The 24,820-nt window shown below is 33.9% G+C and overlaps 1 protein-coding gene across 2 annotated transcripts in view; it reads right to left on the bottom strand.

Moving 5' to 3' along the window:
• LOC140046661 (uncharacterized) overlaps positions 1 to 24,820 on the bottom strand; it is a 45,316-nt gene that overhangs the window by 6,210 nt on the left and 14,286 nt on the right. Inside the window, exons 7-18 of one of the 2 annotated variants that reach the window (XM_072091366.1) lie at positions 20,124 to 20,230; positions 19,547 to 19,789; positions 18,328 to 18,514; positions 17,512 to 17,856; positions 16,707 to 17,004; positions 13,465 to 13,577; positions 8,259 to 8,367; positions 3,567 to 5,951; positions 2,540 to 2,766; positions 1,909 to 2,032; positions 768 to 928; positions 191 to 371 (exon numbers count right to left, since the gene is read on the bottom strand). In XM_072091366.1, coding sequence (XP_071947467.1) covers positions 191 to 371; positions 768 to 928; positions 1,909 to 2,032; positions 2,540 to 2,766; positions 3,567 to 5,951; positions 8,259 to 8,367; positions 13,465 to 13,577; positions 16,707 to 17,004; positions 17,512 to 17,856; positions 18,328 to 18,514; positions 19,547 to 19,789; positions 20,124 to 20,230 — 4,480 coding nt within the window. The remainder of the gene's footprint in view (positions 1 to 190; positions 372 to 767; positions 929 to 1,908; positions 2,033 to 2,539; positions 2,767 to 3,566; positions 5,952 to 8,258; positions 8,368 to 13,464; positions 13,578 to 16,706; positions 17,005 to 17,511; positions 17,857 to 18,327; positions 18,515 to 19,546; positions 19,790 to 20,123; positions 20,231 to 24,820) is intronic. The other variant, XM_072091367.1, reaches the window with a different exon arrangement.

Genomic DNA, 24,820 nt, shown 5'->3' with positions numbered 1-24,820 from the left:
TATGCACTAGAGAAGTGTAGAAAGTACATGTGGTACATACTTAACAAATGAATGGAAAAATAAAACCAATTTAACCTTATATTATTGTCAACTTTAAAAGTGTTGCTTCTATAAAGCACACCAAATGATTATTATTATTTCAAAGTAAAATTTAAAAAATAACTTTCATTATCAAAAGGTTGCATCTCACCTTGAAAGGCATTGGTTGGAATGTTAGTTGCCTGTACGTTGTCTGCATTTACTACTTTTGCAGTAGATTTACTTAATTCTGTTTTACTATTTAACTCCTTTGTTGGTATGGATTTGTGTGACTTGCCTTGTACATGTCGTATCTTCATACTAGTACCTAGTTTTGGTTTCTTAATTACAGCCTATAATATATTAAACAAAATCATATATTAGGCAAGCAAAATAATGTCATTCTGTTTTTATAAATAATTTTGTACCAACTATCAAAATGAATATTGGCATCGACTGTTTGATGTTCTGGATGAACACGGCATTCAAGGGCAATTGAGCCATCTTCTTCTGTAAATGGTCAGACCAGCTTTTTGTTTGTATACTTTATATTATAATACACTGCCGTTTATTATTGCAATTACAGACAGCATTGTATAGCAACATTGCATGAAGATACAGCTACAGTACATTTTCTATTCCTTCTATTCTATTATACGAGCCGCATAAAAGTTGAATATAGCCGTCCTACAGGCGAGTGTTACGGCCTGTAAATGATTGGGATACTGTTGCTATAATATTTTTCATACCTCAGTGACACTAGTTTCCTGTTTTTTCCGCTCTTCTTCCTGTAGAGCTTTTTTCTTGCGTGTTTGCTTTGACATAACCTCTTGAAATCCTTCATCTGGTGTCATTAAGTCATTAGGATCTTCCACTATCACCTCAGGGTTGTTGTCAATAATTACAACACCTAAAAACATATCAAAATATGGGATTGTCATTCTATAAAAAAAAACTAAATTAAGAAGTTTTCAGATATCATTGAAGACAAGTCTAGTATTTAATAAATATTTGTAGAATGCATAACTGTCATTGAAGAAGTATCGTATTCCTTAGATTAATGAAGGAATTTTGAAACGACAAGAACGTGTTTCTATTGTATTATGACAAAAGTGTCTGGCAGACCATTTAGATGTATTTATTTAGTTTGACACGTTTGTTCTGCCCAATTAAATGCTTGATTGAACATATCCGTTGTTTTTAACTACTGTATTTCCTTCAACGATGAATTGCCAAACAGGTGGTAAGGGGCTCTTCTTACGCATGCTGTTTGGAAAGACATACTACATAAAATAAATGGTCTGTGTACAATTTGTATGCAATTATGCAAAAACACAATGAAATTCCAATACATTTGTAGGTTTTTTTGTCAACCTTGACATGGTAATTACCTGTCTGATTATGTCTGAACATCAAATAAATAATTAGTTCATGCTTTTCATGGAACTGTATCAATAATTCATTCACATTTTAATAATCTTTTAGCACAAATTTGGTATTTAGGTATTTATCTGCATTATTTTAAGTCAAGCTTCTTAACCTTTCAGATACAAAGTCTAATTTTGTGTTAAAAATGGATTGATCAACTCATGTGTGTATTTTTTTGTGCAGATTTAGCACTGCAATGAAGAAGAAAAGAGTGGAATTACTGTGTTCACAAGGAGAGCTCCTACTCTACTGTACTCTACGTGATAACTTAGTGGTTTCTCTGTGTAATCAGGTCATATTTGTTATATTTTATTTGTGGCATCTTACATCGCCTGCAATTAATTTATTATAGGCCATCCATTACACTCCTAAAAATTAAACTTGTTTTTTGCCTTCAAAAATTGAACATTCGTAATATGCATGATTTACTGTAGTAGTACTGAAGTAAAACATAATTCTTACCAGCATAATTATTCAGATCAAAATCTGCAAGAACATCTCGCTTTTTGTCTACGGATGCCCTAGCCTTCGAATCTTGTATTTTTTTGGCAACAGTCACTTTGGTTGTTGCGTCTGTCAAGGCATTCTAAAAAGAATATTAAAACCAGAATGTTAATAGGTGTACAAAATAAATAATGAGGGATGTCACATGTTTACAATGTTTTGCATTTTGCACTCACTCCTTTAAGATGTTAATAATAATATCAAGAGAAGTACCAAAGCCAAAAAAACTTGGAAAAGAAAAAATGAAAAAACAAACTGGAATGTCAGGAATACCTTCAGTGTACGGAACAGGACTGCCAATTAACCTAATTTTGTTATGTGTAACCCGATTTTCAAATAAATTTCCAGATATTTTATTTTTTACTTTACACAGCAAGAAAGTCAGATCAAGGGCCGATACAATTATGCCCCGTCCTATTTGTGTGATTGATTTGCCATTGGCTTTCACAAAATTTCATTAGGATTTATGTGAATGATAGTACCAAAAATTTACCATCCATAATCCGTACGTTATAGCCTTGATTGAATTCAAAACCCTTTTAAGTCTCAATATTAAATTAGATGCTAGAATTATTAAGAAAATACTTACTGTCACTCCTTGAGGACTGTTGAGCGTGATGTCATCAAGTCTGTATAACACATTCTGCTGCTGTCTTACTACACCGTTTTCTGAATTGTGATGGCTGTTTGCAGACCTAGTTCCATTATTTTTATTAGAAGATTTTGAGTAATTTCGCCTTGGTTCACTTGCTCTGTTGCTGTGTCCGCTACCTCTTTGGTCTCTACGATTATTGGAGTTTCTATCCATTCTATATTCTAAAAACATTTATTATAAATATTATTACTATAAACAAGGCAAGGTTCCACCCAAAATATAGAGAGCCTATCGAAAACAAATTAGGGATGGCGTTATTAGAGGGAATATAACACCGATTATATACCGGCACCTTTCAATTCATGAAGTTCATCGGTTTATAGTTATTGCCATGCCTTGGAACTATAGACTGGCTAAACTGTGCATGTCATGGAATTACTGTATACTGCATGTCAGTTTAACCTACAATCCTCTTACCTTTAATACAATTGGATCCACATGCGCGGCGCAAAGATTGGCCTAGCCTAGATGGAGCCGACTTACGCCCGTATTCTTAAATCGAACTTTAGTCGTACTTCAAAAAGTGCTCGTTCGGGCCATTGCTTTAAAATTAAATTTTCCCCTGTAAAAAGGCTACTTTAAAAAGGCCAGGTGTGGCCAAAAAAAATTTCTATTGGTCATACATTCTAATAATTATCGATCTATAATTTCCCCTATATTTCATAATTGTTTGGATTTTTATTGTCCTACACCTAAACTAAATATAGGTACTGTATAGTAATATAAACTTGAATTTTACTTTTCTGGTGTTTTTATTCAAATTTGAACAGGTTTTTTATTTTCGTGGTATAGCAAAAATTATCTACTGTATACCCAACAACTTTTTTTCATCGTGATTTCTGATGCACACAATTTTATGTACATTAAACCAGATATTATATTCAAAATTCATGCCTGTAACTGAGCTTTAATCTTTGTTTTGTAACAAAAAAAAAAAAAAAAAAAAAAACGAAAAACATACCAGTATTACTGTGAGAAGCTCTTTCATTTCCAGGTCTTTGATTCGAGAAGCTCTTCTTTGCTGGTGGTATAGAACTTCTTTGATCTACTGAGTCAATTTTGTTATCCAGGTCAACATTAAGTACTGCATCTAAACTCTCCTTATCTTTCTTATTCTTTTCACTGAATTCACTACTTTCCGAGGCAGTTTCCCAGTCTTCATTATTTTGATCCGATGAATGTTGATGCGAGAGGAGGGGCTTGACAACATTTTGAATTGTGATATCATAATTACTACTTGATTCAACTTTTTCACCAAAAGGTTCATTTTCTTTTCCTTTAATTAATCCTCCTTTAACATTCTTTTGGAAACGAGGTGGTCTTTCAGGCTTCTGTCTTCGCCGATGTTCCACAGTTCGCTTCTCATACCTTGAAACCATATGTGGTTCATCCTCTTTTACAAACCTCCTGTCAAATTTCTTTCCGTGATATATCTTTTTATTATCGCCTATTTTAAAATTGCTTTTTTCAGATCGCTTGGATTGCGACTCATCATCATAACCCTCTTTTGAAGAAATGCCAAATCTAACTGGTCTTCCTCTTCCTTTTGTTGACCCACCACGACCTCTCCTGGCGCTATCAGTCTTTGATGTTTTAGAACTGTCATATTGCCATCCTTCATATTTTTTATTATTGAAACTGTTGTCTTTTCGACTTTTATGTTTTCCTTCTTTGTCCGTTTGATGTTCACCAATGGAACTTTGGTTAGGCTTTTGCTCCATTCTCTTGTTACCATTTGGAAATGATAAAGGCTCGTCAGCAGAGATATCATTGTCTTGAGCCACCTTCTTCTCTTTTGTTTCGTGTTCAGAATAAATCTCTTGAAAACTTTCATTTTTTTTCTTTGTTCCAACATGGCTATTGTAATTACTTCCATCTCTAATTGATCTTTTCCCCCGATCGCCTCTTCCACGGCTTCTCATAGAGGGGGCAAAGCTCCTTCCATGACCTTTATTACTTGGGTCAAAACGACCTCTTCCCCGATTTGATAACTCCCTGACATGGCCTCTTGTTGGATAGAAATCTCGTCTGATACGTCGGCTATCCACCACTTTTCTTTCATCACTTTTATAATTTTCGTTTCTTCTATCATTTTCTCTTCTATGACCTTTATCTTTGGAAAACCTACTTTTAGACTCATTACCATCTTTTAGGCCTAACTTTGATTCAGATTGAGCAGTCTCTATGGCCCTCTGATCTTCTTTAGTGTCTTCCTTAGTTTCGCCTTTGGTATTTAATTGATTGGCATTTTTATTTACTTTCGGTATGATTGCATTGAGTGGTTTATTCCATGCTGAAGTTTCTGTTAGTTCAGTTTTATCTTTATCTTCAGTAAATGATTTTAATAAAGGGGAGAATGAGACACCCTTTGTTTCCTTTCTTTCAACAAATTTCTCTTTTCTCTTGGAACTATCCACAAGCTCCTTTTTTCTTCTCTGTGGTTCTTTTCTTCTAGTTTTTTCCACATTAATATCAAGTGAATCATTAATCTTCAGGTTTTCATTTTCTCTCATTAATTTGGATTTCTCATTTTCGAATACACAATGACTTTGTACTTCTGGGTTTACAAGTTCACAACTTGAATTCAGCTCTTTATGTGTTACTTGATAACTTTTCTTTTCCAACTGCCATGGCTTCTCCACAAATTTGTTCTCAATAGTAGATTCATATTGCGTTTCAGAACCTCTCATTTTTGAATCTGAATTTCTACCAATTTCCCGCGAGTTTGAATATCTTTTAGAATATTTGCCATCAGTTTGTCTACCAGCATCTTTTTGTTCATTTCTTTTGCCTTCCTTTTGATTTCCATATCGACTTGATTCTTTCTGTTGTCTATTGTTTTCTTTCTGTTCAACATACTTCCTTTGATCTTTCTGATTGGAGTATCTTGCAGTCTTTTTTACAAAGTTGTGCTTGCCTTCTTGATTTTCATCATCAATTTGGCTGCTGTGTATTTGGTCACTGGATGTGTGAATTGGTTGATTACTTTGCTTGTCATCTTTGCTGTTATTCAATGATTCTTCATTATTTTCAGTTAATTGTTTTTCTGTCTTTTTTATAGAATAATTCTCATTCCTATGCATTTTTGTCTCATTAGAATAATCACTTTCTTTCCCTACGCCCTGTTCACTTTTTTGATTTTGTTGAAAAGCGGGTCTTCCTCTTTCAATTGTCCCTTTTCTTAATGGTCTTTTTTTTTCATCTGTAGTTTCTTTATCAGTTGATATACTTCTCTGGTATGAAGGCTGTTTACTTTGTATGGATTCATCTCTTGATGCCCTATCTGAACCCTGGCTGTCTGTTCGTATTCTTGAATTTAGAGATCGGTCAGTTGAGCTTTGAATAACTGAAAAGAAAAAATGTAAAATTAAATAAATTATGAAAGTGATTATTCAGTCCGATATTGAAAGTGGTGATGATATTTATGCTTCTGATTATTATTAAGCGTTAATCATAACTAGATTTTAATTTGATAATGTAATAACTTCTTTGAAATAGCTTTGCATAATGGAGCTAGTAAATTGATTGATAAATAAAACAACAACAATCGAATCGTGGCAAACTGTCATGAAAGGGATGAAAATCCAATTTTGAAATTTAGGTAATATGATGACATTTACAAATGTACAATTGTGGTCTATCTAAACCTCATTGGCTTCCAACTGTGGGTCAATACTCATTCTGAGAATCAATATTCAAAATTTGAAATGTTTTTTTTACACAAATATGCCCAGTGACAAACAAGTTTGACATGCATTCATTTTGTAATTCATCATTAACTTACGATGCGCAGCTTTGACATAAAAAAGTTTTATGCATATATATAACCTAATAAGGCGTCGTCTACAAATTATTTCAGACCACAGAGACGCGTCTGAAAACTTGCAACCCATCAGACGCGTCTGTCCAATGCTGAACCTCATTAACGATCTATTATGAATATTCATGAGCTACCCAATCGCGGCGAAGACGCGTCTGTGTGATTAAAACCCGTCTTCGCTGTTTAGTAGGTAAAACAATAGAAAACGCGTCTGAGTGATTAAACCCGTCTGTACTGCTTGTATGGTGAAACAACATTGGTATCATTTCACAGAACCAACAAATCTGAGACTAGGCCTAGGTTATCCTAATTTGGACGGAAATTCGCCGATGAGACGACATCGGGCCTGTGGACCTCAGTCAGCTCATGCAGAGAGAAAGAAAGTCTAGTCTAGCCTAGTTTCGGCAGCCTACACTTGGCCTATATAGTATAAATTATTTAACGCTCCTACCTTGGGTTAGCGAATTATAAAAACGACGACACCTAGGCCTAGGCTAGGATATGAAAAATAAATAAATATTCCATATTAAGATTTAACATAGGCCTTTTAAAATGATTACGACATGTGTAAAGAAAAAGGCTCGACCAGAATTTGGAGGGGAAAAACATGTGAGCAGTTTAGAGCTAGAGAGAGAGTATTATGTTTCATGTCATGTGACACAAAATCCAGGTACACGATCTTAATTACTGTTTTATCGTCGTCAGACGGCAGCCGCCAGAGTATCGCGTTTCATGCCATGTGACAAAAAAAACTAGGTCTGTATTTATTACGGTCTTCTGTCGGCAGTCTTTTTGAGCGACCGACTGAAAACGTTCTGATACTATATTTAGAATGAATTGTTTACGATCTTTTTTTCTCTGCATCGTTCTGGATGGACTGGACATTCGCTATAATATGTTTATTAGTTGGCCTGTTCGTTGAGGTTCACCTGTGTTGGATCGATCGCGTGTCTCTACGTTTACATCGTGGGAAATTTATATTTATATTCGCCGTTGAGTAGGTAAACACGCATGAAGGAAACGATTACGATTAAAAAATATTATATATTTACAACTTGGTCCTCCGCCAGTTAAATTTAACACATTAATTTCACACCTTCTTACTTCACTAAGAACATCGTAGGGTTGTTTATTTAGGTTACGAACTCCCTACGAAGTTCAGAACGTAGCTCATTGAAAGTTGTTTATTGAGGTTACGAAGCCAAACAATGGAACCTACGAAGCCAACAACGTAGCCTACGAAGCTACTGGATTCGTAGGTAAAGTTGCAGTATTTTCTTTCTGTACTGTAGGTCTGTACTGCCGGTTGTAAATAATAATTTAATATCGCGCTCTCAATGAATTCACTTGTATGTAGCGCGTTTAACACCAGTACACGGTATAACAATGTGCAGTCAGCCGTATATAGGGGCGGGGCCATAGTCGAACATGCATATTGGCGTCTAGACGCAGCCAAATCAGACGGGTTTTGAGACGCGTTTAAGGGGAAACAATAGAAAACGCGTCTGGACGCTGATTTGTGGTCTGAAATAATTTGTAGATGACGCCTAACATTGATGTTTAAAAATTCCATACAAAGACCAATATGCAATCTTCCTAGTGTGATTCACCTATATTGAAAATATGTGGCTATGGGACACCAAGAATAATAGACAATTTACAAACAAGCGGTAACGCTAAGAGGAAACAATATAAAATTTATCTTATGTCTCAAAAACAAAACATGTTTGAGCAAGCAGTATAGATACAGATTTTACTTCAGAAACCATGCCTTTTCCGCTTAGAGTTACCTCTTGTCTATGTAAATTGGCCTGATGAATACTGGTAGCTTACCTCTTGAATCAGCAACAAAAGCTGGAATAGGTGGTGGTCCTGTTAGCTGTGACCTTTGATCAATTTGCGCATGTACACTAGGTTGTCGCAAGTTTCGATTTGCTGTGCACTAAAAAACAAACAAATCAAGTGCTTACAATTGGTAAAACCTAGTAAGGCGTCATGTCCAAATGTTTTCAAATGTACAAACCATGTCAAAAGGTCACCGTTGATTGTTTGTCGCATGCAACGATCGTAAAAGATTTAATAAATTATGCATTTAGTATTGTAACGTCCACTGTAATTTTTTAGCCGTTAGACGCATGTTAGCGTTAAACGTAATTTTTTTTATTATGTTTATGTGTCATTGCCTTTAGAAGCATGGACAATACACACAAACAATGTATTGCTAATTGAAATTTGAAATCCTATCTGAAGCTGGAAGACGTCAATTTTTTTAGCCGCTCTAATGTACACATCGTTATCCTAATTTGGCCGGACATCCGCCGAAGAGACGACATTGGGCATGTGGGCCTCAGTTCACGCAGATTTGAGGTTAGTCTAGTTTCGGCGGCCTACACTATAAATTATTTAATCCTACCTTTGGTTAGCGTATTATAAAAACAACGATACTTAGTATAGGACACCAACCTGCTTTGTAAGGTTTGAAAACACGCGTAATATAGATATCAAAAGGTGCTTACAACTGGTAAAACCTAGTAATATAGATATCTAAAGGCACTTCCCTGTTTAAAATGACATTGTGAATTGGGGAAAGGTTTCCAGGCTAATGTCAGTATTACCAGAAAAAGACAAAACATCAGTGATATGTGTAACTGCTTATACGAAAAAGTTTTTGATCAATTGTATTTCTTAATGTTTATAAATTACACAGTGAGGGCGCTATGCGGCGTGGGTAGACGTGTTTTTTTAGCGGCTCCGTGATTAACACGCGCTAGGCCCAAACAATCATGGTAACGAACAAAGAACTAGAAGAGATCAAGCAGTCGCTTGACTTTATAACATCGCAGCTGGAGGAACTCAAAGAAGGCCAAAAGGAACAGAAGGAGATTAGTGAATCTTTCATTAAACGGATTGAAGTATTGGAGGCCGACAATGGAAAAAAAAGTAAGCAAATTTCATTACTGGAAAATAGAGTGAACGAATTAGAACAATACAGCAGAAACAATAATGTTCTAATTACGGGGCTAAAATATGTGCATTCCTCATACGCATCAGCTGCATCGGCTGACCTTGGTGTTTCGTCGGTGGAGGAGACCGCAGATAAAGAACGTGGGTCTATCGAAGAAGCTGTGTTAAAGTTATTTAAAGAGAAAATGAATGTTGATGTTAACACTTGTGATTTGGAAGCTGTACATATTTTACCAACTAAAAGTAAGTCGAAATTAACTATTGTTAGATTTTGTTCGCGAAGAAAGAAACAGGAAGTGATGAAAGCTAAGGTAAAACTGAAAGGAGAGAATATTTACATAAATGATCATTTGACTAGAGCAAATGCGGAGTTATTCAAGCGTACCAGAGATTTCAAAAAACAAAAGAAAGTAGAAGCCACATGGACCAGAAATGGTAAAATTTTTATTAAACGTATTGATGGAAAAATTGTGCATATTAAGAATACTGTTGACATTAATGGTTGAAACTATTACACAAGTACCAAATATGTTAACCAAGAAAGAACTGGAAGAGAGCAAGCAGTCACTGGACCTCAGTTCTCAGTTGGAAGAACTCAAGGAAGATCAAAAGAAACAGAAGGAGATTAGTGAATCTTCTTTAATCATATTGCAATTAAGACAACCAATATAAACCTTACTTATGGAAGAATCTTTAATTGACCTTAATTTAGGCTCCCTTTCATCATCTGTGTTTAATCCTAGCAATCTTGACGGAGATAGAGATCCTGATAATAACATTCTAAATAATATGAATTGGGAGTGCAATTACTACACAGATGAACAATTTAGTAGAGAATGTAATATTAAAAATAAGTTTACTATTATTCATTTTAATAGTCGTAGTATGGGTGCAAATTTTGACAAAATCAAAAATTATTTATCAGAGTTGGGAGCATCACCTGACGTAATTGCAATTACAGAAACGTGGATACGACCTGATAATCCGATTACTTTTCACATTAATGGCTATGTATTTTATAGTATTTCAAGACAAGAAAAGTATGGAGGGGGTGTTGCTCTTTTTATAAGAGAAAGTCTTAAACATAATGTTGTTGATAATATGTCATCCGTGATACCCGACTGCTGTGAATATATTTCTGCTATTGTCTATATTAATAATTCTAATCCAATTTACATATCATGTATATATCGTGCACCTGGTACAGATATAAAAATATTTACCGACACATTTTCAGATTTGGTCAAGTCCATGAATGATAAGCGGTTATTTATATGTGGTGACTGGAATATAGATCTACTTAAACATGAGAGTAATTGGGACACTAAATGTTTTATTGATAATAGTTTTAGTTTAGGACTTTTTCCTCTAATTACCAAACCAACAAGAATAACAGAAACAACAGCAACCTTAATAGATAATTGTTTCACTTCTGATGTTCATTCTGTTATAAAAAGTGGTATCTTGATTAACGATATCACAGATCATTTACCAATTTTTACAACAATTAATTATAATGTTACGCCAAGTATTGCACATGAATATATTACTAAAAGATATTTTACTGAGGTTAAAATGAATGCTTTAAAAAATGATTTGCGTTGCACTGATTGGAACAGTGTATTTAATGAAGAAGATCCAAATAATGCTTACGATGTTTTTAATGGTAATTTTATATACCTATTCAATAAATATTTCCCTCCCCAAAAGATTAAATTGACACAAAAAAGTAATTCAAAACCCTGGCTCACACCTGGCCTAATTAATGCATGTAAAAAGAAGAATAATCTATATAAACATTTTTTAAAAGATCGAACACAACTGTCTTCAAAAAAGTATAAGCGATACAAAAATAAGCTAACAAATATTCTAAGAAATGCTGAGAAACAATATTATAATAACTTATTATTATTAAAACAAAATGATATTAGGGGTACTTGGAGTATCATAAATGGTCTGATTAAAACAAGAAATTATGGAAATCTGCCAAAAGATTTTATCGATAATCCTGTTGATACTATAAATGGTTTCAATACTTTTTTTGCTACCGTAGGACCTAACCTAGCCAAAAAAATAACAAGTCAATTTCCAAGTCGTGATAGTCCCAATGATTATATTAAAAAACGTATTCCAAATTCTATTTTTTTAGAGGCCACTTCCAAAGAAGAATTAATTACAGAAGTGAACTTATTTAAGTCTAAAAATTCCAGCGGACATGATGACGTACCTATGTCAATAGTTAAACACATTATATACGAAATCAGTGAGCCATTGACACATATTTTTAATCGTTCGCTTGAGACTGGTATTTTCCCAGATACCCTTAAGATTGCAAAAATTGTTCCCATCTTCAAAGCTGGGGATAAAAGTAGTTTTTCAAATTATCGACCGATCTCCTTGCTGCCCCAATTTTCTAAAATTTTTGAAAAATTATTTAACAACCGTCTGTTGAAATTTATTGACAAATTTAACATTCTATACTCAGGACAATTTGGTTTTAGGAAAAATATGTCCACTAGCCATGCATTGCTTCACTTTTCCGAGTATATACTTAAAGAGATGGACAGGTCTAACTATACAATCGGAATTTTTATTGACTTAAAAAAGGCGTTTGATACCATCGACCACAATATCCTTATAAAAAAACTTGAAGCTTATGGTATTCGTGGAATTGCCAATAAATGGATCCAAAATTATCTTTCTAACAGAAAACAATTTGTGACAATACGTGGTGATACCGCCTCAGAATTATCAGACATTTTATGTGGCATCCCACAGGGATCTATTTTGGGGCCCACTTTATTCCTTTTATATATTAATGACATTTGTAATGCTTCTTCCCTATTGAAATACACGCTTTATGCTGATGATACGAACATACTTTTTTCTGGTAAGAACCTGCAATGTATCTGTAATATTATTAATGATGAGCTAAAAAAAATTGATACTTGGTTTAAGGTAAATAAATTGACGTTGAATCATAGTAAGACAAAGTATATTGTTTTTAGTCGCAAAAACAATTATGAACCAACCAATTTAGTTATTAGTGGTGTTGCAATTGAACGGGTAAATAAAATAAAGTTTTTAGGAGTTATTATTGATGGAAAACTAAATTGGAAGTATCATATTGAATATATTCATTCCAAAATTTCTAAAAGTATTGGAATTATTTATAAAGTAAAACATTTACTAAATACATCAGCTTTATTTAAATTATATAATTCATTAGTTTTGCCTTATTTTACATATTGTTGTGAAGTCTGGGGTAATACCTTTAAAACTAATTTAAATTGTTTATACATATTACAAAAAAAGGCACTCAGACTTGTTATGAAAGTCCCATACACCAGTCCAAGTAAACCAATTTTTAATTTTTTTAAAACTCTTGATCTTTATAATTTAATAAAACTATATACCGTCTCTCTAATGCATAAAGCTTTTCATAACTTACTCCCAGTGATTGTTCAAAATAATTTCATTTTATGCTCAGCTGTCCACGATAAATACACGCGACAAAAACACCATTTCTACCCACAATTTAAAAGAACCACTCAAAAATCATTAAGTTTAGTTAGTAAAGGGGTTGAACTTTGGCGTGATATACCTGAGACTCTTAAGTTACTTAAGAATCCTATAACTTTTAAAATAAAATACAAAAATAAATTACTTTTGCAATACTCTGATTAGAACAGGTTTTTTTTTTTTATCTTTTTTCTTTTTACAATTACATCTTACTCTCTGAGAAATCTTTTTTTTTTTAAGATAAAGAAAAAAAAAGAAACTTTCTTAAAAGTTACATTTTGTTTGCCTATGCCGTTGTGCCTTTGTTTCATATTACTATTTATAAACTGTTTTGTAACAGGGGGTTTCTACTTATAAGCTGTGCTTCAGAGATTCCCCCTTTCCATTCTTTCATTTTTGTAATGAATATTTATGTATGTTAATGGTTTTATTTTGTTGTGAATGGAAATAAAGAAACAAACATAAATTATTTTCCACTATGTTCAATAGTGTTTGGGATGGATAGCTGTAATAAGTATCTAACTTTTTTGCTGACACACTTATGTTAATTCACCTGCAACTGGTTTTCTTGCTGTCTCATCATTTCTTGCTTTTGAAAGCGTGGTGGAAGGTTTTTTGCAGTTGATCTTGAACTATATGCTCCTGTTGTGTACCCACTATTACCACCTTAAAAAAATATAATACTGTATAAACAATAATTGAAGAAAAATAAGCAGTTGATATTCAACTATACCCGCTTTGGCACAATTTTGAACATTTAAACGATAATTAAAGGGGGAAAAAATATAAAAATAAATAAGGTTGCGGTTTGTTCTTTTATCAGTTAAAATCATTTAATTTACAATTTTGAAATGGATCTAAAATCTTTTATTTAGGCTTTTAAATAAAATTTAATTGGATATGAAATTATTAAAGACAATAGTTCCATTAATTTAATGTAAGGTTTAAAAGTTTACATTCCTTAACCCTTTCACCGCGGAGCATTATTCCCACCTCTGTGCGTAATGTATATTTAAGAAAAACATATGGTATTTTAATAAATTGCAAAAAAATACTAATTGAGATAATTGTGTAATTATTTTTGTGGTGTGTGTGATGGGCAAAGGGTTAGTCTACAGTTAGGTATAAAAAAAAAAGTAATTTGCATATTGATGATGTCATGTGACGTCATTACAGGTATTTTGGATTTCGTGTTTTTTATCGAATCAATGATAAAAACTATATTTTCTATAAGAAATTCTTATGGAATACGTTTTTTCCAACTGGATATTGATGAAGATACGTATAACAAATAAAAATATAAAAAAAAATTGAATTATTTTTATTGTTTTATAAAAATTATGCACAAATCAAAGTTTTGGGGCAAAATCGTGAAAATAATGACATTTTCCAAAAATTCACTATAGTACAAAACTAACTCTTGTTTCAGAATTATTTTTTTTGCGTGTTGTGATAAACACAATGTTGCCCTATTGGGGCTGGTAAATTTTGGTTACTTTCAAAATGGCTGCCATTACGCTACTCAAAACAACTTTCCAAGATAGAATACTATTATATACACTATATAATATATAATATAACTATAGAGGGCGCATCATTTTCAAGACAATAATACAGCTATAGAGGGCCGTTTTTTTTGCTGGAAATTTTTTTTAATGACTTGCAAAAATATTCAAGTTCATCGAACAAATATAGAGGGTGCTATATATTATAGGCAAATACGATTAAATCATTATTTTGCCCATACCCGGTATTACCGGGTATACGCACTTCAACGACGTTTGTTTATACCCGGTAGTATCGGCTACGCTCGCGCTAACCGCTCGCCAATTCGCCAATGGCGACTGGAGTCTCCATTTGGCGAAAATAATTATTGCCTCGTTCGCCAAATTGGCGAAAATACATTTCCAAGCCTAGGCCTAGCCTGGTCGGCGTGAATTCTTATGGGAGCGAGAATTCGCCACACTTCGGTACTTTCTGACTCGGGTGTACACTTTTTACCACCACAGCATTTTATGTGACGACGTCACGATCGCTGTTTAAACATGCGCAGAGCGTGCCTCGATGACGTTTTAATGACACACAGTTAATGTGATTGGTTCGTGGCCGGCCGTCGTCGACGTGATGATGAGCCAATAAAAGGGGAAGTCCCTATTCTTCGACGTAGAAAATGAACTTCGAGAAGAAAATGTAAACAGAAACATGTGGACGAATACTTCCGTAAACGAGGCTGTTCTGTTATTTAAAAAGGGGAATTTTAAATTTAACAAAGTAATTACCTCAATAGTATAATGTTAACATGTTTAATTTTATTTCCCTTTCGATTATTCTAACCGAAAGTTGCGCTTTAAATTGAATAGCTAAGAAACGGCGTATACTGCAACGGCAACCCTGGCCAAAGCGCGTTTCGGCCGCCTACATAGAATGGGTTACGGCCGCTGCGTAGCAAATTCAAAGCTTCTTAAATTTCTGCGGTACATTTCTTGTTTTATATAATAGATTGATAAATATTCCACTTAATAAATCGGTAAAATTGAAATTTAGAAGCAAATACAGTATTCCATGATGAGAGGCGACATTTTTCAACATGCCTCGTGTGCGGCGAAGACTAGTTCAGAAAATGGAACAGTCCACTGCGGGGGTTATCCAATCATTAATTAACGCGCTAATACATATGCATACCATGCACATTGCCTGGGCGACGGTAATTTAGTAATAAGCGGAGAACTGAATCCCCCGTAAGGAAAATGGTAAACACTGATATTTATGGTAGGGATTATTTTTTTCAGGAGTTGGTCTTGTTGGCCTCTTCGCACGAGGTCCACGCAAAGTCAAATAAAACGATGTGTTTTATCAAAAAGAAATATAAATTAGCTTAAATTCAATACTAAATTAGCCAGATTTTGATAATGAGAAAGACTCAAAAATTCAATTGTTATCGTTAAAATTGACATTTGAGGCGGATGTACATAATAATAATAACCGATTTACATATCAAAATAAAGAGTATATAAAGCCTGATAACATGCAACAAAAATTACTCCACCACCTATTATGGACCTCGTGCGATCGGGTGCGAAAATGGGTAGGTGTTTTCCAAAGTTATTTTTAGCGCGCAGATTTCGGCTCGCCGGCTTTTGTACCTCATTTTTAACTCGCGTTTTCTATTAAAATATTTAATAAACATAGATTATAAATATATAAAAATAATCCCTTAAACAAGATCTTTCCAGGCATATAATTTTTATTCTCATGGGTACATAAGGAATAGTATATTTTTAACTTCAAAGACACGTCACTTTTTGAAATTTCACGAACGTGTTAAAATCACGGTAACGAAAATCAGGTTCATTGGGATACCTAATAATAATATAAATGTAAAAGAAATAAAATTTTAAAAAAATACATGCATTATTTATTTAATAAACATTTTTTCGAATTTTTATGGTTTTTTTAAATTTGGCTAAAGGATTTTCAATTTGGCTAATGTTTTTCAAAACCTTTCGCCATTTTGGCGAACGAAAATTTGACCTTAGCGCGAGCGTAGATCGGGTATACGCAGTGAAAGGGTTAAAAGCTAAATTGGAGTTAATTTTTTACACAATTTGGTTCATTGTGCGTTGAATAAAAACAAAGATAAAACAACATATATTTATAGTTTTAAATTTCTTAAATACTTTTTGTAATCACAGTATAATTTAGAGATTTAAAAAAAAACTAAAATAAGCATGTATTTTTTCACATATAGCCATTTGTTTCTGAATTTATGACAAAATAGGCATGACAACCACATACTTCTTATTCCTTGTCTTGCTCCATCACTGCTTTCACTTTCAGTTCTTTGTCGTTTAATTGTCTCAGCAGTATTTAGAGCAGTATCATCATCTGATTTTCCAAAGGGTTCTCCTTTTCTTAGTGCAATTTTTTCCTCAAGTTGGCGTAGTTTCTCTTGCGCTGCAGCTTTGCGTTCATCATCAGACTTGGAGTCATCTTCCCGACGCTGTCTTGCTCTTTCAATTGCATTTGTCATTTTTTCTGACTGCCTATGTCTTTGTTGATGCCATGCTACATCTTCTTCATCTAATGCTTGCATCTGGTGAGATCAAGAGCAAAGTAATATTATTGTGCATACCAAACCTGTCAACCCTACAAACTATTTGATTTTATTGGCCTCTTAAATTGTAGATTACTTCAGGTCATTATTTCGTAAATTATAGCATAAATATATACATTCTGAATAAATCAGTGAAAAATCAACTCTCTGACTAGTAGTTTTTTAGATATAATAACCACGTAATTTCATCCTAATTTGCATAAGCTAATTGGCATATCATTGGGATGAGTGACAAGTGACACATCATATGTGTTGTGACTATTTAAACATTAAAAATGTTGACATTTGTTTCAATTTAGGTTGTTTTTTAGCTAGATTATCTAGGCTTTAGATTGAAATGAGAAATTAGAAGCAATGCATTTTTTCTACCAAATTAAATTTTACACCATGCATTTTTACACATGTAATTTTCTAAAAAAGAGGATCAAAGAAATAATTAGAATGTTGTTATGGTATATGGTAAACATTTTTACTAATATAACTAACCTGACTCTGAGATGGAGGATGCAAAGGTTGCATACATACTGGTGCTTTAGGAACTGTAGATGCTGTAGTAGGTGGTGATGACATTGGTGGCGATGTAGGAGGATGCAGATTAATTGGTTTTGAAGAATGTCCGAGCTGTTCATTGTTAGATATTCCGAAGTTTTTTCCAACATCAGAAGTATCACAAACAGTTTGCTCTACAGCAGAATTATCACTTTGTAGAGGTGATTGTAGTATGTGATGCCCACCAACATGAGATGGCACAAAGCGTTTCGGTGATGCAAAGTTACTGGGAGATTCTTTGGCTTCATAACCGGATGTAGGCATTCTATGAGAATGCCACCTCTGAAAAATATAACATGTTAATGCAGTTTCTTTTTTTTTTAAATTAAGAACCACATATTTTATTTTTAATGGAAAAATAAAAATTCACATATGAAACAGTTCAACCAAAAAAACCATTGGTTTTTGCTTTCAATTGTAGTTTTTCCAGAAAAAGTAAAAAATTCATTTTAAATATAGTATCAGAACGTACAGACGGTCGCTCAAAAAGACTGCCAACAGAAGACAGTAATTAATACAGACCTAATTTGTGGGTCACATGAAACGCGATACCTCTCACAAGTTTTAAAAAAAACTCAGTACGGCCGTCCATGAGAGGGTGGTTGCCGTCCGACGAAGATAAAACAGTAAGCTCATGAATATCTTGTTAATACTTGATCAAACAAGCAGTGTTGAAAGTGCAGCGTTCACATTAAACAATAGGAATTTAAAAACGCTATAGTTTTTAAAAAGTGGTCTAAAATATGATCATACCTGTGGTCCCATCTGAGTTGTTTGCCTACTGTGATTAATGGGCCATGGTTGTCTTATTCCTTGATTCTGAACAGGGAGCATGTTTTGCATATTTGAACTTTCTTGTAACCAAGCCTGCCGAGGTCTTCCATCTTTACAAATTTTCAGTTGATGTCTCTCTTCTGTTAACCTGAAATCATCTTCAGCTCTAAAATACAACATACACATTGACCATTAAATTTAACATAAGCTAGAGAATATGCTTGAATTCACTCTAGCCAGTGCCCACAGATGGTTCATGAATAATGTACATAAATTACATTGGCATTAATAACTGGGAATTGTCAAAATGTACACAATGGAAATTGTCACCCTGGGAATTAATTTCAAAAGTAGCTATGCTCACGCTAGCCATTCACGTTTTTGCAAATGGTGATTGGATTTGTCAATTGGCGAAAAAAAAATGATATCATTCGCAAAACTGGCGACGAATAAAGTTTTCTGTAAACCCTAACATGGCCACCGTGGCCAGCCTTTAGCGGTCGCAATATAGAGATATTGAGTTCACCCGTGTCACTCGAGATTTCCGTTCAGAGGCATACTTTAATTGAACAGGCAAGTAGTTGGAAATCGCGTTATCTGTAACTGTACACATGCCCGACTAAGGAGAATTTATTTTGTGAATCGCTATTTTCCTTTCATAATAAACATGCGCAGTAATTATAATTACAAACAAACAAACTGCGCATGTGTATAGCTGCTGATTCCGGTGAATATCGCAGATTAACAAACATGTTGTATGAAAATTCCGACTACGAGCATACGTTTGTTATAGTTTGTTTATGGTGTGAATGTATTTGTGACATTTATTATTTTATATTTTTTGATGAAAAACTTGATGCCAACGCCGATCCGTGGTGACTAGGATCGCGTTAGGCTGGCGAGTCTGCAGTAGATAGGCCTAACATTTTGGTTTTTAAGTATTTGCTAAAAGATTTACAATTTCGCCTTAGCGTGAGTAGAATACAAAGCAAGTCCACATCTGGAATTAAGCTGAACATGGAGAATGAACCAATTTATTACATGTTATCAGTCCCAGCTGAAGTCTGATTTATTAATCTTCATTTTAATGCTTCTGCTGGACAATAAAAGAAAAAAGCAGCAACAACAACTTTTTCTCATATTGAGATTGCCTAAATATTGGATAAAAAAAATCTCCTTGCCATAAACCTTACATTACCTTAAATGAGTGTCTGTATCAGATTTTCTTTCTCGTTTTGACTTGGAAATGTTATGCCCTTCGTCATCACTAAACACCAATTTTTCACCATAATCTACTTCTTTGGGTGCACCAGCCCAACCAGAATCATCTAGATCATTCTCAAGATTGTCCATTTGCATTAATGTTTTTTCACTTATTATTGCTGGCCTTGGAGTATCATCACGCCTGTTAGGACCACTTCCTCTGTTACCAGTAGGTACCCTTAAGCGATAAATGCAAATGTAATGTTATTAATGAAACATGATATTACTATTTGACACACATAAAGACAATTTATCTATTTAAATAGAGTTTGTAAAAATGTCTTGTTTTCATAATCAATTTCAAAATTACAGGCACACATTCCATGCGGCAATAAAATAGCTCATTAACTTGTCGCAGATGTAGGTAACAGGCTTGTTTTTTGCTTTTTGGACAGGCCTGAATAACCATCCTTATATATTATTGAATGGTACTCATACAGTATTTCCTAATCCATTCTAAACATTATGACATAAATGTTCTATACAACTTAACTACAGAGTAAGTTTGTTACCTTTTTTCTGGATAGTGATTGAATGAAGAGGAAGATTGTGAAGATACAGAATGAATATTTCCAGCATAGTTTGGTCCTGAACCGTTTGTTGGCAATCGTCCATATCCCTAAAAATTAGATAATTGAACACATTATTTCAATTGTTAATTCAAACCAGATACCTGTGGAGAGCTGGTGTTTTTAAATTGGTTAAACTTGGTACAAAACCAGTGGATATAGTTCTACCCAACAAAAAATTCTAATTATGTTGGAGCACTGCCTTTTTATAATGACTTAGCTTCCCGGCATAGCCTTCCTTAATGACAGGGTTCTCGCCACGGTGGTCGGCCTCGTCCACCACTCGGAATTTCCGACCACCACTTTCATGGCGCCGACCACCACTGTATTTATGTAGATCGTAGCCTATTGTTATTATAATTACCGTATCTACGCGTCGATCGTACAGTACAGATAAAAACAACTGCAACTTCTGCCACGCGTAGGTAACATAGTCCACGTGTAGGTAACGTAGTCTACGTGTGGCGGTCGCGTGGTAGTTGCGTGGCGTAGCATTCGTAGTGCGTAGGCTACGCGCAGCATTCGTAGCCTACGTTGTGATCAACTGTGTGTGGGAATTCCCCAAACTCAACTGTCACCGTGTAACTGTGTACATCATCGACGGCTAAGCAGGCTGACAAGTTCGAATAAATAGAAATGATACGATTGTTTTGCCAATACAATAATATCATCATCATTAAACGTACTTGAAATTCAAATTTTTCTAAAGAAAATAGCAATTAAAAACTGCTCAAACTGTACATTCACATTCATCGCCGGCCAGTATTGTACAAAATTCATTGATGACTGACCGTTATGACTACCTTCCATTATTACTAATAATAGCAGGGATGTCACCACGGTGGTCGGCAATGGACGGGCCCGTCCACCACTCGGAGTTTCCGACCACCATTTTCATGACGCCGACCACCACTATATTTACGCATGTAGATCGTAGCCTATTGTTCGTAACTTACTACACTACGATACGATGTATTGTTATTATAATTATCAACGCGTCGATCGTAGGGTGGTTTGTAGAGTTAATAAACAACATTGTCATCGCCTTTAGAAAACGCATGGACAATGCAAATTAACAATGTACTGTTCACTAATTAAAATCGGCGCCGCCTAAAAATCCTACCTAAGGCTAGGCCTAGTAGGAGACGACACATTAGCCTAATTTAGCCGGACGAGACGACATCGTGCGCCGAATCGACATCGGAGTGGAGTCTGGTTTCGGCGGCCTAGGCTTACGCTAAATTTTTTAATCCTACCTTGGCTTAGCGAATTATAAATATGCCGACGTAAACATAAACAAAATATCAATATCAATATATTCCATGTTAAGATTTAACATAGGCCTGGCCTATTCAATTATTACGACATGTCACTGTAATGAAAATGGCTCTAGTATTCTGAAGCTAACCCCGACCATAATTAATTTTGAGTGAAAAAAAACATGTGCTACGTGTGGTGGGAACAGTTAATTTAGAGTAGAGAGAGTATCGCGTTTCATGTCATGTGACACAAAATCTAGGTACACGATCTTCGTCGCGTTATTTCCAGGCCTGCCATTGAGCCACAAACAAAATCTAGGTCTGTGCGCGCGATCGACGTTCCGATACTATATTTAGAATGTTAACGATCTTTTGTTGTTCGACCACCACTCATGACATGCTGGTGACATCCCTGCAATAGTATTAGTAGTAGGCCTAAAATTACAAGTAATTAATAGTAATACAGTACGTCAGTATATTTCATTTAAACAAAAAATATTGAAACTGTACGTAAAACTCCATTGTTAGCTATTGTAACAACAACCTGCAGCAGAGGATCGGTGGAGGGTCAAGTTACAGGTCGTTTAGAACATCGTTATCAGCAGAGAGCAGGTATATAAAAGTAATATAGCTCCAGAGAGGAGGAGGATCGGAGGACACATAACATGTGCTTGCCTGATCTTGTTGTTTTGTTTTTTAGTCATGCGAGATAATAAATTCGATAGTATTTAAATAAATGTTATTTTAGTAGGTATCCCAATGAAAAAATTCAGATTTTTTTTTCTTTCAGTTAATCATAAGAACTTAATGTAATTAGCATTTTGCAATTTAAATGATTGAAATCCGATTACCCGTTCTAAAGTTATGGTTATTTAAAGTAGTAAAAAAAAATACGATTTTTTGCTTAAAAATGGTGTTTTTTGCAGTTAAAATTGGAAGCATTTTTAAAAGGTTATAACTTTTACAATAATCAGTTAAAAGTTTTGAATTTTTTTAAACCTATACAGGTAGATATCACAGAGTTGTACAACTCTATTTTTTTGGAGCCTCAACGAAACCTATGTTTAGAATTATTGGTCCGCAAATTTGGTCGGAAAGCATTTTGTGCTCATTTTTGCTGGATTTCCCTAAAAAATGAAAAAACAGCAATTTTTCAATGATCTGTAACTTTTGAACTACTGTACTAATTCATTTCATTGTTAGAATGTAGTGTATATTTCATTAATAAATATAGTTGAAATTCAGAGATATGTATAATAATATGAAACAAAAATATTTTTTTAATGGTGAAATTTAAAATTATCAACAAAAAATGAAAAATTATGTTAAAAACTGTGTGTACTGTTTCCTTTCTTTCACACAAATTTTTGGTAAGTATGGTTATTATATTATTTGAATATACTTTATATTCATAATTTCAATCATAAATACTATTATATATAACTTTTGAATACGTAAAACAAGATTTTAGGCCCGTATGATTATGACATCAAATCTAAGCCGGGCTAAGATATGTTCTTTGGCAAACACACAATGGGTCAAAATAAACTCATTTAAAATAATCAATGGTAATTAAAAAAATTAATTGTTTACCTGAATAGTATATATAACATTATAAAAATGGTTTCTTTTCGTATTTCTAACCGTAAGTACGTTATTAAATTGAAATACGGAGCTAAAGTTTAGGCCAAGTAACGGCTTACTCGCAATCAGCAGTAGCTCCCGTCAAAGTATTTCGGTCGCAGTTAATGACTTTCGACCGCCGTATACGGAGTCAAATGTAACGTTGGTAAATTAGCTTAATAAATTTCTTCGGTACATTTCAACCTAACGCATTTGCATTGTATACTTGCATAATAAATCTTCCGCACATTACACCAATTTTAAGTTGTTAAATTAATGTCTAAAAACAGATATTCTACGACGGAAAAGGACATGTCAATCTCCGACATCGCTGTTGTCACACATCTCGCGTCGAGCCGGCCGAACTCGAGCGAGGAAAACTAAACAACGTGTTCAAAATATGGAACGTACCATTCGCTGATAGGGTGCATTAATGTATTTAACGGAAAACGGCACAACAAACACACGCGTATTTTAGAGTACAATATTTTACTCACTAAAATTATAATGGTTGGATCTTTAAAATTCTGAACGGGATTTATGCCTCATGCACCATTTTAAAATGTAGTTCGCACAATTACCATGCACAATACGTTTGTAAACTATGTTTTATCGATTTCAATGTAGATTTAGCTATAATTTAATACCAAAATCCATAACATTTTTCCATAAACGGTGATTCAAAATTGGATTTTTGTCACAAAAATTGACTTTTCGTTACGAAAAACCTATTTATAGAAGACGATTTTCAAATTAAAGCTCATTTAAAGCCTGATAACATACAACCAAAAAAAATTATTCCGCTAGCTTCAATGGTAATTGTGCGATCGTGTTTTGAAAACTGATGGGGATTTTCCGATGAGGTTTTCAAAGCGCGGATATCGGCTCGACGGGATTTTAGAACCGTTTTAATATCGCATTTTCTCGGCAACTAATTCATTAATTTTAATTATAAACACACTTATACATAGATTAAAACAAGTACTTTCAAACAATATCAATTTTGTAAGTATTAATTAAGATTGAATACGATTTATTTAACATCAAAGTCATACTACTTTTTCGAATTTTGTCAATATTTCAAAAGTGATACCCCTCTGTGCGCTTTCATTGGGATACCTAATTTTAGTTATAAATAAAAACAAATTATAATTAAATTAAAAGTTCAACTTCACTAAATTGAAGGTTAAACAAAACATAACAAGTACAGTTCAGAGAGAGTATCCATCCGCGGATCATAAACACGTGGATCATAAACACACTGGGCGAATGAATTGCGAATGGAGTAATCCGTCTCGATTTCCGTTGGAACAATAATATCGTACCTACTTGTATTCTATTATTTTGACATTTACATTTCATATTATCCCATAGTACTAGGTATCCCAATGTAAAAATTCAAATTAATGATGGTACTTTTTCTTTTAGTTAATCAGAAGGAACTTACTGAACATAAACTTTTGCAATTTAAATGATTGAAATCGGATTATCCATTCAAAAGTTATGGTCCGTTAAAGTGTCCAAAAAACAGTAATTTTTGCTTGAAAAATGGCACTTTTTCTAATTATATTTGAACCCATTTTTGAAGAGTTATAACTTTTATACTAATAATTTTAAAGTTCTTATTTTTTCCAAACCCATAGATACAACAGAGTTGTACAAGAATATTTTTTTTTGGGTGTCCTCGACATTTTTTTTTTTAGATATCGCCCTACAAAATTCGTCCGAGGGCTTTTTACGCGTGATTTTCCCAATGTC

Source organism: Antedon mediterranea, chromosome 4 (genome assembly GCF_964355755.1).
Source record: "Antedon mediterranea chromosome 4, ecAntMedi1.1, whole genome shotgun sequence".
NCBI lineage: Eukaryota > Metazoa > Echinodermata > Crinoidea > Comatulida > Antedonidae > Antedon > Antedon mediterranea.
Note: the sequence above shows the minus strand (reverse complement) of the source record. Positions and strands in the feature narration are given on the sequence as shown.